Here is a 14675-nt window from a genome sequence, read left to right as displayed (position 1 = left end):
AACCTGACTAAGGTTTTCGAGCTCCACGTATATGTGTGAAGGCCACCCAGTAAATCATTGTAGAAAGTCTTCAGATCAGGTTCTCTAGTGTAATTAATTCAGACTTTATGATGGATAACTTGACAGTGGAAAGACTTAGCATGTGCTTGAGGAAATACATTATTCACAAGCTGTGTGTTGGAGCACTTGAAGTTAGATTTTTACATGTCTTCCACTTAAGGCACCTTGTTCTCACTTCAAAATATTGGTCTAACGCTTCTCTTTAGTAATCTTCATAATTTGACATACATGGATTGTCTTGCTTGCAGATGAATTGCCTTAGGTTTAGATTAAGGCATATTTTTCAACTGCTGTATTCTGGGCTGGTGACCACAGAAATACCTGTAGGTAGTGATATTGACAGGGAGTGATTAATCAAGAGTATTTGCCAAATCCATTGAAGCAGCCCCTCAGTACAATACTGTATCCCTCAAGAAGCTGTCTCTGATGTTCTGATCATTGGCTATCTAGAAATTCCCCAAAACTCATTCTGTTCAGGCTTGCTTAAAACTAAATTTAAATCTGACATTTAGTTTGTCTGAATTACCCCTACAGAGATGAATACCATGTGTCTCTTTTTTTAAAAAAATACAAATGTGATGATTTTGATGCTTTAACTAACCGTTCTTCTACCCCAAAGCTGGGTCTGTTGTGTTGGCAAGTAAATGGAGCCCTTGATTCTCTTTCACTTAAGAGAAGTCTCATTACTTAATATTCATAGGACTCTGAAGCTCAGGTGAGAAGAGGCTTAAGAGGTGCTGAAGTATTTAACTAGCCTTTGGGCCATGGTTGCAGACCCCCTTAATGCCTTTTCTCTGCTTGGAAGGTTACCACTGCTGATAAAAGCTTGGCTGGTGTTGAATCTGGTTGAAGCGTGCTGATCATAGCTTATCCGTGCCTATACTTGCAGTTTTGAAAATGAAGTTAGCCTCCAGAATGACAGTGAGCATAAATTATTGTCTGTGCTTGCAGTTAACCACGTTCAGTGGTTGGCAACTCCTCTTGAATAGACAAGGTCTAATTGTCAGTACTTGAATATTTTTGTTTTAAGGCAGTGTATACCCCTCCTTATCAAGACATGTGCTGCTGAAGTGGAAATACTGTCACAGTCACTTTCCCCAAAAGCCACTCGCAGCTATCAAGCCTTTAGTGCCTTTGAGATTAAAGAATTTGGCTCAGAGTCACCTGGTTTTGAGAGGAAAGGCATCCCAGATGATCTGTGATCATAGGAACTTCACACTTGGACAGTTGGAAGCTGGCTGTTGGCCTGTGATGAGCTGGCTTCTCACCACAAAGATAGAGCAGCTCCTCTCTGGCCATGTCTTGTGTGGCAATGGCTGCCAGCTGCTTAGGGGACAAAAGTGAATGAGAGGATCAGGTCTTTTGTATCTTCTTCAGAATTAGGTCCTGCATGTGAGAGAAAAAGCAACAGAGGCAGCAGAGACCCCCTTTGTCTAAAACTGGGAGACAAGGTGGACTCAGAAGGAGGACCTTTAGTTCACAGAAGGATGAGTAACCTGTTTTGCTAGTGATGAGGAGAAAGGGAAGGAAGGTGGAGGAGGAGAGAGTGTGGAAATATAATGGGAAAGGGAGATAGGTGGTGGAAAACATAAGAGGAGGCACAGAGGAATGTGCATATGGCAGGATGGAGGACAACCAGTGACAAAGTAGTAGGAGCGGAAGGAACAAGATTGGGGGGTAGTAGGACAGCTACTCATTAAAAAATTTCCCACAGAGTGGGAAGATGATAATGAACTGTAGATAGAAACAAGGAAATACAGGTGGTAGAGGTTGGTAGATTAATTTTTTTTTAGGAGCATGAAAGAGAAAAGAAAGATCTTAGAATTCTTAGAATCTAGAATAAACAGTTTAATTTGAACCTCTGTGCTCCTTGTACAGCTGTGTTTTTTTGAAGGGGGAAGGTAACTGTTTTGAATGTGTTGGTACTACAGGCCAATCTGACTTAAAAATTTAAGTAATTTGAGGAAAAGCGAGACTAAAATATACTCTTATTTCCATGACTGTGCCTAATGTGAAAAATTTGCTATTGAAAAATACCAGTGTGATGGCAACTGTGCTGGTACAAGCCTATACAAAAGGATTCTGTGCAGCAAGTATCTTTTTTTAATTTATTTAAAAAGTTTTAGTAAAGGCAGGGTTGGGTTCAAAAATTTACTTTTAAGATACTATGAAGGTTAGTGAGGTATGTCTTGGTTTGTTACCAATCAGCTATGAAATGCATTAGAGCATTTGCAGACTGCAAGCTTGCATTATTTTATATATTATTTATCAGTCTTCTCCTATTACAAATAGATCTGTAATTGGAATGCTTTCTTCCGTAGCATGAAATACTGTCATGTGTTAGTTTTTTTAGGGGAGGGACTGGGGAGGGAATTGTGCCTGTGGCCAAGAGTTCTGATGGATTTTATCCTACAGGGACCATCTACCTTCTTCCATATTCTTCACCAGTTGTCATAAGTATTCTGATTTGAACTAAATTAGGTGAAGGTGGGAAAATAACTAGAAATAAAATGTTTGTTTTAGGACTTCATCTGGGATGTGTTTATTCCAAACTTAGAGCAGCAAAATGCTTTTTGTGCATTTCTTACTGCCTGGGATGCCTGATGGGTCCAGTACTGTGTTCGTACTTAAAAAAAATACCTGATTAGGTTGTGTGACATTGCGAGTCACTGACTGCTAATATTTTCACATTTTGAAGTGAGAAGTTTAATTCTTCAGCTCTGCTAAACAGCCTGTGCTGTGTTTAATTGTTTGGTTTCGCTGTCAGCTTGAACTGATAGGTGGCTGCTGGGGGGTATCAGCCTTGGCTGCCTCTTCCCACCTGTGGTTTATGCCAGCACTAATTACTGCAGGGCTGTATGATGAGTCTGGTCAGCTGTTGATTTGATTGAAATGAACCCTTAAGAAAAGTGGGTTTATCCCCATTCTGTGTGGCTGCAAATACTGACACAGCAGGAGAGGATGGGAATGTCCAGTTCAGGTGGGGAAGGCTGGAAATACTTCTGACTATTTTTGTTTTGGTTTGATTTAAGCCACTCATAGCACAGCACCCTAGGGCTAAGATAACTGGAGTTGTGCCACAACTACAGACAGAGGTATGTAACTGCTGTGGTACATCTTTCACAAATTGTGGTGTTCTGCTCCTTGAAACAAACTTCTTTTTCTCTTTACATTATTTCAGTAACTCAAGAAACCTAAGCTGCAGGACCTTACTCCAGAAGTTGTTAAAAAGTCAGACTTATTTCATGTATTTTATTAGCACCACTGAATGTAACTTAAATTATGACCTTGGAAGTAGCAGTCTGAAAAACAGCACAACAGAAATTATTGAAAGAATATAAACAAGAGAAAATACTGGGTTTCGTACACTAAAATTCATAGACTTCTTCCTAGGCTTTCTTACCTGCTCACCTAATATCCTCACCTGCTTGATTCTCCATTTTAATTGTAGTCAAAAGACATTCATGTTGATGTAAGTTGACAATTCCTGTTGACTGTGTGCCTCAGGTGATTCAGGTCAAAGGAATTCTAAGAGTGGAGGCATTTGTCTCTTCAGATCTCCATTTCATATGATATACAAGTAGCACATGTCTGCAACTTCCTCTTCTTCTCAGTCAAGTAATGCTGCCAGATCAAAAATGGAGGTCACTTTTTTTTTTTTAGGCTCATGGCATATCAAGGTTGGCTTTCCTTAGTGTGGAGATCATCTGCCACTAAAAATCTTTAGAACGTTTGATGAATAGATACTTACAGCTCTTAAAACATAAACTTGAAAGGTACTAAGTACACCTGTGATAACACTCCAGTCAGTCTCCTGAGTGAAACCCTTGGGTTAAGAAAGAATTCTTGGCCCGTAAAGCAGCAACTTGTTGAGCTCTGTGTGTGTATGTGTGTATATATATAAACAAAAATTAACTTTCAAATAAAATTTGTTCCTGCAGGGTTAAAGCCTAAACAAAGTTTTCTATCTGCAAGCTCAGTGTGGTCTTTGAAAACCAACTGTGAGGGGGTTTTTTGTTTAGCATGTAATTACTGACAGTGATGATTCTGGAAACAACTTAGTTGGCAGTATTGTTGGTGAAGAATAGAATATGGTTGGCTCTTCAGCTATTATTCCCCAGGCTGATGTCAATAAATATCCATTTTAATCAGCAGTAAAGAAACTTTGGCTGGAAAGATATGATCAATGTCAGATCTTGATAATGTGAAGCAACAAAAGAGCTTTTAAAAAGCTTTTCTAACTGGCACCAGACTTATCTTTTTGATTATATAAGCAGGATTTCTTCACTGTTGTGTTGTTCAGTGCTAATCATGGAATTACAGTTTCACTCTCTTTCATACACTGTATAGAGTATGAACCAAATGATGTCAAATACGTTGGTGGGAGCTGTAGTAGTTACACATGGGAAGGACTCCTGAGCCAGACCCTGTATGTCTGTGAAGGGGAGCATCCTTCCTTTGCTGAAGGCTGTTAATGCTTTGCTATCGGCGTTCTCCCACTCTGATCTTCAGGGCAGTGGTGCATTTGTCACTACTCTTCCCACCACTGGTCTGGGGCCAGAATTGAATGTGCAGCTGTTGCTTTGGGTAGCAATGCTTCCTCTGCCAAGCGAGTCTCCAGTATGTCAGTCCATACTGTCCACCTGCATCAGGCTGCCCAGTGTAGGAGGTTGCATTACTTGGTTTCAGCTGTAGCTGCCTTGTCCTGAGTGTTACTCGTGTTTTCTTCCTTTATTTTGCCCTCCCTGCTGAGGTTAGAAACAATTAGGAGTGTGTGTCAAGAGGTATAGCCTGTGTGTGCCAAGTACTGCATTCAGTCTGCAGGTTCTGCCTTTAAACTGGTTGTTTGACAAATACGACCTAATTAAACTAGCCACTCATCTTTATGAAGTGTCATACCAGTTAAATGAAATGAGTACTCATGGTATGCTGAGAATTACACAGTGAATTCTTCATCTTTTGGCAATGGAAGCATCCAAATTAGTGTTTTCTCTCCTTTACCAGCTATATTTCTAGGAGGTCTGTTTGTCTCCCTTGCTGAGTTCCAACCCTCTCAGTGGTTCCATTCGATCGCAGCATCCATAATGGTAGGGCTGTAGTACACTGCAGTGAATAGATCTGCCTCCATGGATTGATAACTTTAGTGCCACATGGGATAGCATTTTCCTTTGTAGGACAGTGTTTAAAATTTCATGAGATGGAAGCCATGACTGTTCACTCTTAAGATTGATTATGTAGCAAGCTAGTCTAAAAATGCCTTTTAATGGTATGTGCTGGAACCAAAGAATTGGTTATGCGAACATCTGCATGGGCATACTGGATCTGACAAAATCCACCTTCTCCATGTCCTTGTTTATGCTCTGGTCAGTGCTGGGAGGGAAGTAAAATCAGGACAAGTACAGGACATCTTCACCTGATGTCTTTCTATTATAATATAGGAGAATAATGTCATAATTTATAATATATGACAACTTAGGGATTCCCAGAGCAGTAACTGGTATATCAACAATTGTGGTTGAGTGTTTGCTGTGACACCTCTTGGTGGTTGCCAGAACCGTAAATCTGTGTTTTGACTTTCAGCAGAATTCCTTCGTCAGCAATTACAGGATGCTCTGCTGTGCTGTTTCATGGATATATCCCTGCAATAAGATGCCACCTTTGTGAATATCCTTAGGGCTAACCTTTTTTCTTTTACACTGAGTAGTACTCAGCAGTCTGTATGTTCTTGAAGTGTTAATGATGAATGGGAAATAAAATAGAACACATTGTTAGGAAGGGGTGCAGTGAAATTTGCCTTCACATGTTTCACTTAAAAATATTTTTGTGTTTTTAAAAAACTCTGATATGTTTCCTGGTAAGTTTTTCTATAAATAGAGTGCTGGTGGGGAGTGTGCAGCCAGAAATTGCCATGTGTTTGTATGTTGTGTGCCCAGGTTCGGGTAGCGAAGCAGTTTAGTTTCTCAAATGTTCATCATGTCCTAGAATGGTTAGATCATTAACATTGTAAGGAATAGGCTTTAAGTACAATTTTTTTCTTACAATAATTAAAAATGCTGAATCGAATGAGGATATCATCATTGTTACTGGTCTGACAGCTTTCCAAGAAATTCTGTATCACTTTGTAGCATTTCATACAAAGTTGAGGTAACAGCTAAAGTAACAAACATTCCTAGAGACTTTTGTAAGGTTACATTTTATTAGTTAATCTGGCTGGTGTGAAAGTAGTTCTCGCTATTGCATAAAATTAATGCTTTTTTTTAAAAAAATGTTGATACTATTTATCCTCCCTGTTTTAGAAAGAAAGCTTCCTACTTGCTGTAAACAAACACGGATTTTTGAAGGTCTTGGGCATTCTAATTGCTTAATGTTTTTCAGCTCTTCGGATGGATATCAGATTCTGTCTCTTCCAGGTTTTTCTTATCTTTTGGGACCACCTTAACCAGTATAAGAACTTTGATACTAGTAATCTTCTGCCCTGTGTGTTCCTAATGTTAAGATATTCTCTAATCATACAGATACTGGATAAAGCTAACATCTACCAAAAAGATTTCAGTTACCAGCACCTTCATACTTCATTTGCTTTTTACTTTCTTTTCTTTTCTTTTTCTTTCTCTTCATGCTAATCATTATCTGGCTATGAAAGGATGTCGGCTCATCATTGGGGGAAAGCTTTTGCGAAAAGGTGGGTTTTGCGTTGTTCCAAATATAGTTGGTCTTGGGCTTAGTCCCTCCCTCGCAGTAAGGTCTCTCACAAATGGAGATGTTTTACGCCATTTCCTTCTGGGTTGAGTAATACCAGGGTGGGGCTGGGTGGAGGAGAATGGTTTGCTGGGGTTTTTTTTGGTTTGTGTTTTTTTTTTTTTTTGAGAGAGATTGTCTTGTTGGCTTGAAAATGGATAGTTTTTCAGGGTACCCTCCACTATATGCACCAAACCGCCATTTAAAGTATTTAAAAGATTTTGAAATGAAACCTCATGCATGTCAAGATATGGAACCAAGTGTTTTCTTGTCATGAGTGGATTTCAGGAGACTTTTCTCTTAAAAGACATGGTGACTCTGGCTAGCCTGAAGCCACACAAAGAACCCAGTCTCCATGCTTCAGTTCCCTGTCTGCAGTATAATGGTCTGTCTTTGCTTAAAGACAGGTATTTTGGGAGTCCCTTAGCCACAGTGAGTGTCATGAACAAGTGTTACCCTTATGCAGAATGCATGTCCAGGAGATACAGCTCACCTACCACAATGTATGGAAACTTACTACAAATAAACACATGCTTGTGTTTTTAACACAAACTCCCTTTCTTATTGAAGTCATATAAACGTGGACCTGGGAAATAAGCCTGACATTGAACAGAATCTTTGGGGGTCAGGGGGTGAGGAAGACCAAATCTGCGGAGTTGAGGGTCTGCTTGGGAAAAAGACAAATGACCTGCATCTCAATTTAGAGAGCACAGCATGCTATTACTATTTCTCTGGGCTGAGATTGGAGCTGTTAATGTTTACTGAAGAAACTACCCTGGGAAGTAGCACAGTACAGGTAATGCTGTACAAGCCAGTGCGTGACTTGAACTTTTTCTGGACCATCTATATTTTTGCTTCTTTTTGCCTACACCATTTAGCTTCCCATCTACCTATCATGGCTTCTTGAAAATCATTTTGGTCGGAGAAACACTTTACTCAGTTTTGAGTTTATGCCTTTTAGTACCGTATGCTACCAAGCCCTCTTCTTCATTTATTTCCATAAGCAAAAGAAAATTCATGTTAAAACTGGGAATCTGTTTTCTGCTTAGAAAGCTTGTGTTCTGTTCAATATGATAATCTTCTATTTGACAGAGGAAGAACTTGCTGATAGATTTAGTTATGTGAAGTGAAATGAAGTCCAAACTAGATGTGGTTGCAAATAGACAGATTTCTACAGAGTGAAACATGGATATGAGCAAGTCATTTGGAGAGAACTGAACTGCTTAGGAAAACACAGCTTGATATTCAAAAGCCACCTCTGAAAAAAGGTCATATTCTTGACAAGAAATATTCTGGATTAGGGTGGAAATGCAAACCACTGTACAAGGAGATTGTGTTAAATTTATCAATGCTAGTCCAAATAAATTCACAGCTGCTAATTCCTCCCTTTAAATGCAAAACTAGAATGCATGGAAAAAAAATGAAAGGACACAGAAGTCATTTCTCAACAGAGGACAGTGAAGCTCTCAATATATCTTAACTGGGGTGGTTTACTATGTGGAGTAGAATTAGTTAATACAACAAAACATTTATTTTACTTAGTATTATTTATATAAAATAACATATGAGTAAGATTAGTTCTGAAGAACCTGCATACAGGTTCTCTGGTTTGCAAATGCTTGGTACCTGATGCCGCATCTCACCTGCCTCATTAGCTAGCTCAGGTCTAACACAGTTTTTTTTAGTTCAAGCACAAGACAGCGCAGATGCAAATACTCTGTTTTCAGAGTCAGCTGTGTGGTTCCAAAAGCAACCTACTTGTTGAATGTCTGCTGAAGAGCCTAAGCTATTAAGTCGTACTTGGAGATGGGCTGGCTCCTGCTGAAGCCAGCTTGTGTGCCTGTGCTACATGCCCAGGTGTGAAAGGGCTGTAGTCTAAGTAGTTCTGATACCCTGCTTTTTCTGAGGTGGGTTATCACCTCAGTGTAACACAATGTAAGTAGTACAGCTGTGGTCCTGGGATGCTGTAGTTGAACTAAAAGTGAGCCTTCCTCTAATATATCCAAGAAATACCCTCATGGCCCTGTACAGGACATTCCAGTCCCTGATCGCTGGGGGTAGCAAGGTAGGAGGATGTTAGCATCTAGCATCAGCAGTTGCTGCTTTTTTCTAGCTGGTCTGAATAATTTGACACTAGAAGGTACCAAAGGAGCTGACGGAGGAGTTCTGTGTGCTTCAAGGTTTGTTAGAAGTCACAGTTCAGGGAAGTACAGAGAATTGGCATTACTGTGCCAGTACACACAGGGGTAACTAAAATGGCTTGAACAACCAGCGCCAGCCTGGTGTTAAGCGGGTGCAAAACAGTGAAGCTGTTAATAGAGGATTTCACCGACTTCTGTAGGTCCTTCAGCTGGGTGACTGCTTTTGTCATCCTTCTCCTTGAGAATTGTTGGCTAATAAGCACTTATGCAGTTGTTACAGGTCTTGAGATATTTAGGACAATGAATTGTTATTAAGCATTGAATTTTTACTGGATCTTGTTACGGGTGTGCTTCCTGTTCATGTGTCAGTTTATTAGTGGTTTGGAAGAAATGTATGCTACTGCTCCTGAAAACCAGGATAAAGATTGTTAGAATATTAAATAGGACAGGATGTGCCAATCATCAGGAACATGTAATAACCTGCATGTATGGAGACTCTGCATTTCACCTCAGCTAAATGTGAGATCATGCATGTAAGGAAGCAGGAATTAGTCATGTGTGGAAAGGGAATGGGAAGCAATAATTCTCTAAAAAGTCTTAGGGTCAATGTTGGGTGGTCAGATACAGATGGTCTTCTGCCAAGAAGGCTAGTTCTGTCCGTTTAAGTCAGTGGGGTGTTGACCAGAAGATACAGTCTCTGTGTTTAGTCCTGCTGCACCTACTGTTGGCATGGCATATCCAGTTCTAGCCTGAGCCCCACAAAAAGATGCTGGCAAAATAGGAGTGGGTTCTGAAAAGATCTACAAAAATGTCTCCTTAATTATTCTCACAGCAGCATGTTCAGGGAGCCTAAGCAAGTAACTTATTAAAGTGAAGGTGTATGTGAGCATAGTAATTAAGTACAAACCTGGCAACAGTGCAGTAGCCAGGCAGTAGGAGAAGCTAAAGCCAGATTGATACTAAAACATTATATGCACAGTGTGTATGTATGTATTTTTTTAAAATGGTAACTTTTGAAACAATTTTCTAATAGTTGTTGTAGACTTCCATCAGTAGTATTTCTTAGGTGAAGTGAATGTGTTTTTAAAAATAATTTGGTCACAGCTGTTGCACTCAAATTAACAAATCAAGGAACTTAAGATGCCAGAGTATATGGTCACAAGGTTACATCAGGTTATTAAATAGAGTGTGGAACTTGCCAAGTGTCATGCAAGCATGGGTTTGTTCATTTGTGCTTGTACCATGGTTATTAGCTCTTGAGCTACAATCTTGCATCCTTATGCGACAGTGATTTTCAGACTGTGTTGCTGTATGCCAGATTTTGGGTTGTCCCTGCTGGGTTTCAGTAAGAGGAGTAGTAGCAGAAGAGTGAGATCTGGGATTTCTAGGATGACTGTGAATTTAGCATGTCATTTTCTGTGTAGCCAGATGTTTACTCCACATTTGCAGAGTACTGAGCATTTCTAACTAATACTTTAATTAGTAAATTTGGGGTATAGACCTCAACCATGAGTTGAGAACATGAAGGGACCTGCTTTTTCATAAACAGGCGGTCAGGAAATTAAAAAAATACTTTACTGTTATATTAACCGTGTGATCTAATGAAGACTTACAGGTATGAGGTATACCCATTCATCTTTACAATTAATAGCTGTTCTGGGAAACTGAAAGGAACTTAGCAGACTGCGGACAGTGTCTCAGATCTCTGTAACTGGTGCTCAGCCTATTAATATCTGAGGTTTCTATACATTAGGTAAGATTTCTTCACTTGTTTTCCGGCCATCCTGGGTATTTTCAGTCATAATATTTTGTAGGAACAGGAGTCTAGTACAACAGAAAAAACCCCCACCTTTTATTATTTTCTTGGTAGTATTAAACTGTCTGATAAGGGCGAACATTTTACTATGTGTGCTTTTGAAAAATTTTGTTCATATCTCCTTTCCAAAGGCTTTCCTGCTCTATTTAGGCATAGTAATGCAAATGAGAAATAATATCAAACATCTCCATGTTCTGTAACTGATTCGGCAGTCCACACAAGTTACTCAAAAACGCTTAACTATTGCTGCAGTTCAGGTGATGTTACACTTTGTGTTTACCAGGTGATGAAATAGATATTGTTTTGTGAACTGGGAACCTCTTTATTTGACCCCATCAGAACAAGGTTCAGCTTGAATCTGAAGTTTGAGCTGGATCCTTTGAGGGTTTCTTCAAAGGATTTGCTAATGTTTTTGAATGTTGTATGCTTCTCATCATTGATGTGTTTGTCTTTATTTCTCTGCCTTATCTGTGTATGTTTTTATTGCAGCACACGTCCCATGGAGATGGACGGCAGGAGGTCTCCTCTCGAACTGGGCGCTCTGGAGCTCGCTGCAGGAACTCTATAGCTTCCTGCGCAGATGAGCAGCCACATATTGGAAATTACAGACTCCTTAAAACGATTGGAAAGGGGAACTTTGCAAAAGTAAAACTGGCAAGGCACATCCTAACTGGCAGAGAGGTAAAGTGGAATGGGTGTAAACAGTAGTGAACTGCAGTAGGTGTGAAGGTTGTCTTAGAATAGCATCATCTAAGTCTGTGAACATTTAGCACATTTCACTGGAGATATTGCCACTGATGTAGAAAAGAAGAGAAACGGAAGACTGTTTTTCCTAAGTAATGATTGCAAAACAATTTCTCTTGAAAATGGTCTCTTAAATTTGTATTTTTGACAGGTTTCTGTCCAAATGAATTGTGTAAAAGTTTGCTGCTAGAATTCTCTACTAAATCCTCCATTCTCAAAAAAGAGCTCAGTATTTAGCAATTAAATAAGCTTGCCTGGAAAGACTGCTTCTTGGTGTCTCTGTAGTGCAGAGCCATATTAGAGGAGAAGTCAGGAATGAGAACTAATGTATCTTCTTGATTATGGTCTGAGTAGCCCAAATGCAGTATTTTCTTGCAAAAACAATGTTTCTCCCGGAGTTCTGCTAGTATATGCAGTGCAGGGCAGCCTTGGGAAGTGGTGTGTGGTAGAGACAAGCTTTTTCTTGTATCGCTTTATAGTGTCTAACTCAGCTCTGTAATTAGTTTCTGCATCCCATTGCAATGTAATTTATAACTTGCACTTAATGATGGTTCTGATTTGGTGAGCTGTAGTCCTGTTTGCTTGTTGCAAGGTGTTTCTTGGTGCTGTTTTATTAATAGCAGCTCTATGTACTGAAAAAGCGAGAAGCACCTTGTTGACCTTTTCTTGCCAAACCTGTCTAATGAAGTAAATGTTTGCTGATACTGGGCAAGGACTTTTGAAGAAGGCTATGTGGCTGACTGCAGCACTCTAAGGGAATTTCTTTTTTTTTCTGAGATAATGTGGAGTTCAGTAGCACTAGGAGGAATAGAGGAAACATCAACAAGAGTTGTTGGGAGGGAAGTTTTTTTTTTTTTAAGCTGACAGTGATAAACAGTTGTCTTCTGGTGTTGAAGTTAGTGCTCATTTGTAGACTAAGTTTTTGGCTACTTGCTTTCCACATAACTTCCCTCTTCTTTTTAGTGATACTTAACACAGGAAATGCAAGTACTTGGTGAATATTTCTTTGCTATAATTATAGGTATAAGAGTTGGAGATAGGTATCGTAGCACACATTGCTTTGCAAAAATTAAAGCACATTTTCTTTTACTTGCACATAACTGTTGACCTCTGGCTTTTTTGTTTTGTTTTGTTTGAAATTTCAACAGACAGTGTAAAATCTTTGGCCAAATTTGGAAAGGTTCAAGTATTAAGTTCCTTTTAACTGTCATTGAATAGATGTCATTCAGTCAGTTCAGAGCATGAATACTTTCCAAGACGTGGCCATTGGTCCTGGGTTATCTAGAATAAGTGGCATTCCTTTGAAGGGAACGATTAAACTATTTTTATGGAAATATCTTGAAGGTATTTTAAACATTTTTTTTTTCTTTGTGAGATGAGTAGAAGTTTCTTTTCTTGCTAGGTGAAGTGTACAGCATAGATAATAATTACATATTTTAGATGTGTATGACCAGAATTGTTCACAATATTCTGGATAACAGTTTCCCCAGTGTCATTAATTTATCCTTGCCCTTACAGAAGTATTTATCGGATCAATCTTTAGATTGTGCTAACCTTTTTCATGGCTGTCACGTAGATGTTTTTTTGGTTGTGATCAGCAACAGCACCTTGTACTCAGTCTCTCTTTCTTCGCTAACTCATCTCCAAGGTTGTTTATATCAGTTTTCCATTGTATTTGATGGTGCCTTTTAACTCCTTCAACAGACTTAATTTGACTTCCCGTGCCAAGGCCACTGATACAGATATTAAACAGGGCTGATCCCAAGTCCTGTCCTTGAAAAACTCTTACTCATTTATTTCCAACCTGATATCTCTTTAGCCATTTTTTTTAATTAAAAAAGCTGTGTGCACATTTCAGCTTATCTAGTTCAGTAATTTCCATGCATCTTCCTAGATGAGGCTTTACAATAGTCCAGGTGGTCATATCTTGTGTGTTTCCATAGGGCACAATTTACTGTAGGAAAATATGTTGTATTTAACCCTTCTGTCTATTTCCCTATTTTTTGCTTGCAAGTTTCAAGCTCAAAAATCTTGTGATAAATCACTCTACTAGGAAAAAAAAAGTTGTCTAAACCTGTGTTGCCATTTTGTTCTTGATGTTAGAAATCTGTGCTACAAGAATGCATTTTTTTTTCTTTTTTTTCTCCTTTAAACATGCAACTCTTAAGAATTCTAGGGTAATATTCTCAGTCTGGCCTCAGCCAGTTGGCACTCATCTTCCTGAATTTGTGATTTCCTGCTTTACACACTCATTCCTGCTGGCTGTCCTGTCTTTGTTCATATTCTTTTTTTCCATCTTATGTACCAAGACCTAAAATAAAATGCTTAATTTTGGGAGTCACGCTTAAATGAGTTTTCGTCTTTGCTGTATCTTTGCTGTATTTGAACCCTCAAATTCTTGCTATGTGGCTATTCTTAATGTTCTTCTAAGTGTCCGGTTCAGTTTCATTTTATGGCAATTCCTTCTTTATATCTCTGCACTGATTAACTTCTAAATCATGCAGCAGATCAGCACTTTTCTGTCACTTCTTGGGAGGAGGGTATGTTTGTTCAACCATTTTTCTAGGGCAGTTGCTCATCTCCTTACATCTGAAGTCCTTCCCTATGAGTTTTCCTGTTGCTTGAGATAGAGCTTTCGTGTTTCCAACCCTAGTAACTAAATTCCAGGACTCTTTCATCTCCATCTTTACTGCGTCTGCAGGATGTATGGTGAGAGCCCAGCCTCAAATTACAAAAATATTTAGCTCTTCAGGGGATAATCAGAACATCAGCCTAACTTGAGGGGGTTGAATTGTCCTGCCAAGGACTGTGTGGCCTTCTGTTCGCTGTAGAGATATGGAGGGCAGGTTAGCTTCACTGCACTAGAGCTGATGTTTGGAAACGTGTTCCTTTGAGATCCTCTGTCCAGGAGAGCATTACTTGTAGTCTGTCTGCCCTTTGAAAACCAAGAATCTTAGTTGTAAATCTGCTTTTGTTAATTCTTTGACTTTAAGCCATGTATTTTCTGTTGTAATTTATCAAAGGATATTTCCTCTGACAGGTTTTCTGTACTTGCCAAAATTAATCTAAAAGATAAAACTACCTTTTGCTGTTACCGAGGTGGTTGGAATTGCAGCCAGAAATAAATGCATCCTTCTGTTTGTTAAAGGCATGTGTTCAGTTAATAGCCAGGAAGT

The 14675-nt window shown here is 39.2% G+C and overlaps 1 protein-coding gene across 17 annotated transcripts in view; it reads left to right on the top strand.

The window, feature by feature from the left end:
- Positions 1-14675, top strand: part of MARK3 (microtubule affinity regulating kinase 3) — a 63568-nt gene that overhangs the window by 1653 nt on the left and 47240 nt on the right. For 11 of the 17 annotated variants that reach the window (XM_055717313.1, XM_055717311.1, XM_055717307.1 and 8 more), the window contains exons 2-3: positions 6704-6742; positions 11245-11436. In XM_055717313.1, coding sequence (XP_055573288.1) covers positions 6704-6742; positions 11245-11436 — 231 coding nt within the window. The remainder of the gene's footprint in view (positions 1-6703; positions 6743-11244; positions 11437-14675) is intronic. The other 6 variants (XM_055717314.1, XM_055717310.1, XM_055717312.1 and 3 more) reach the window with 1 other exon arrangement.

The sequence above is a fragment of the Falco cherrug genome, chromosome 7 (assembly GCF_023634085.1).
Source record: "Falco cherrug isolate bFalChe1 chromosome 7, bFalChe1.pri, whole genome shotgun sequence".
Lineage (NCBI taxonomy): Eukaryota > Metazoa > Chordata > Aves > Falconiformes > Falconidae > Falco > Falco cherrug.
Note: the sequence above shows the minus strand (reverse complement) of the source record. Positions and strands in the feature narration are given on the sequence as shown.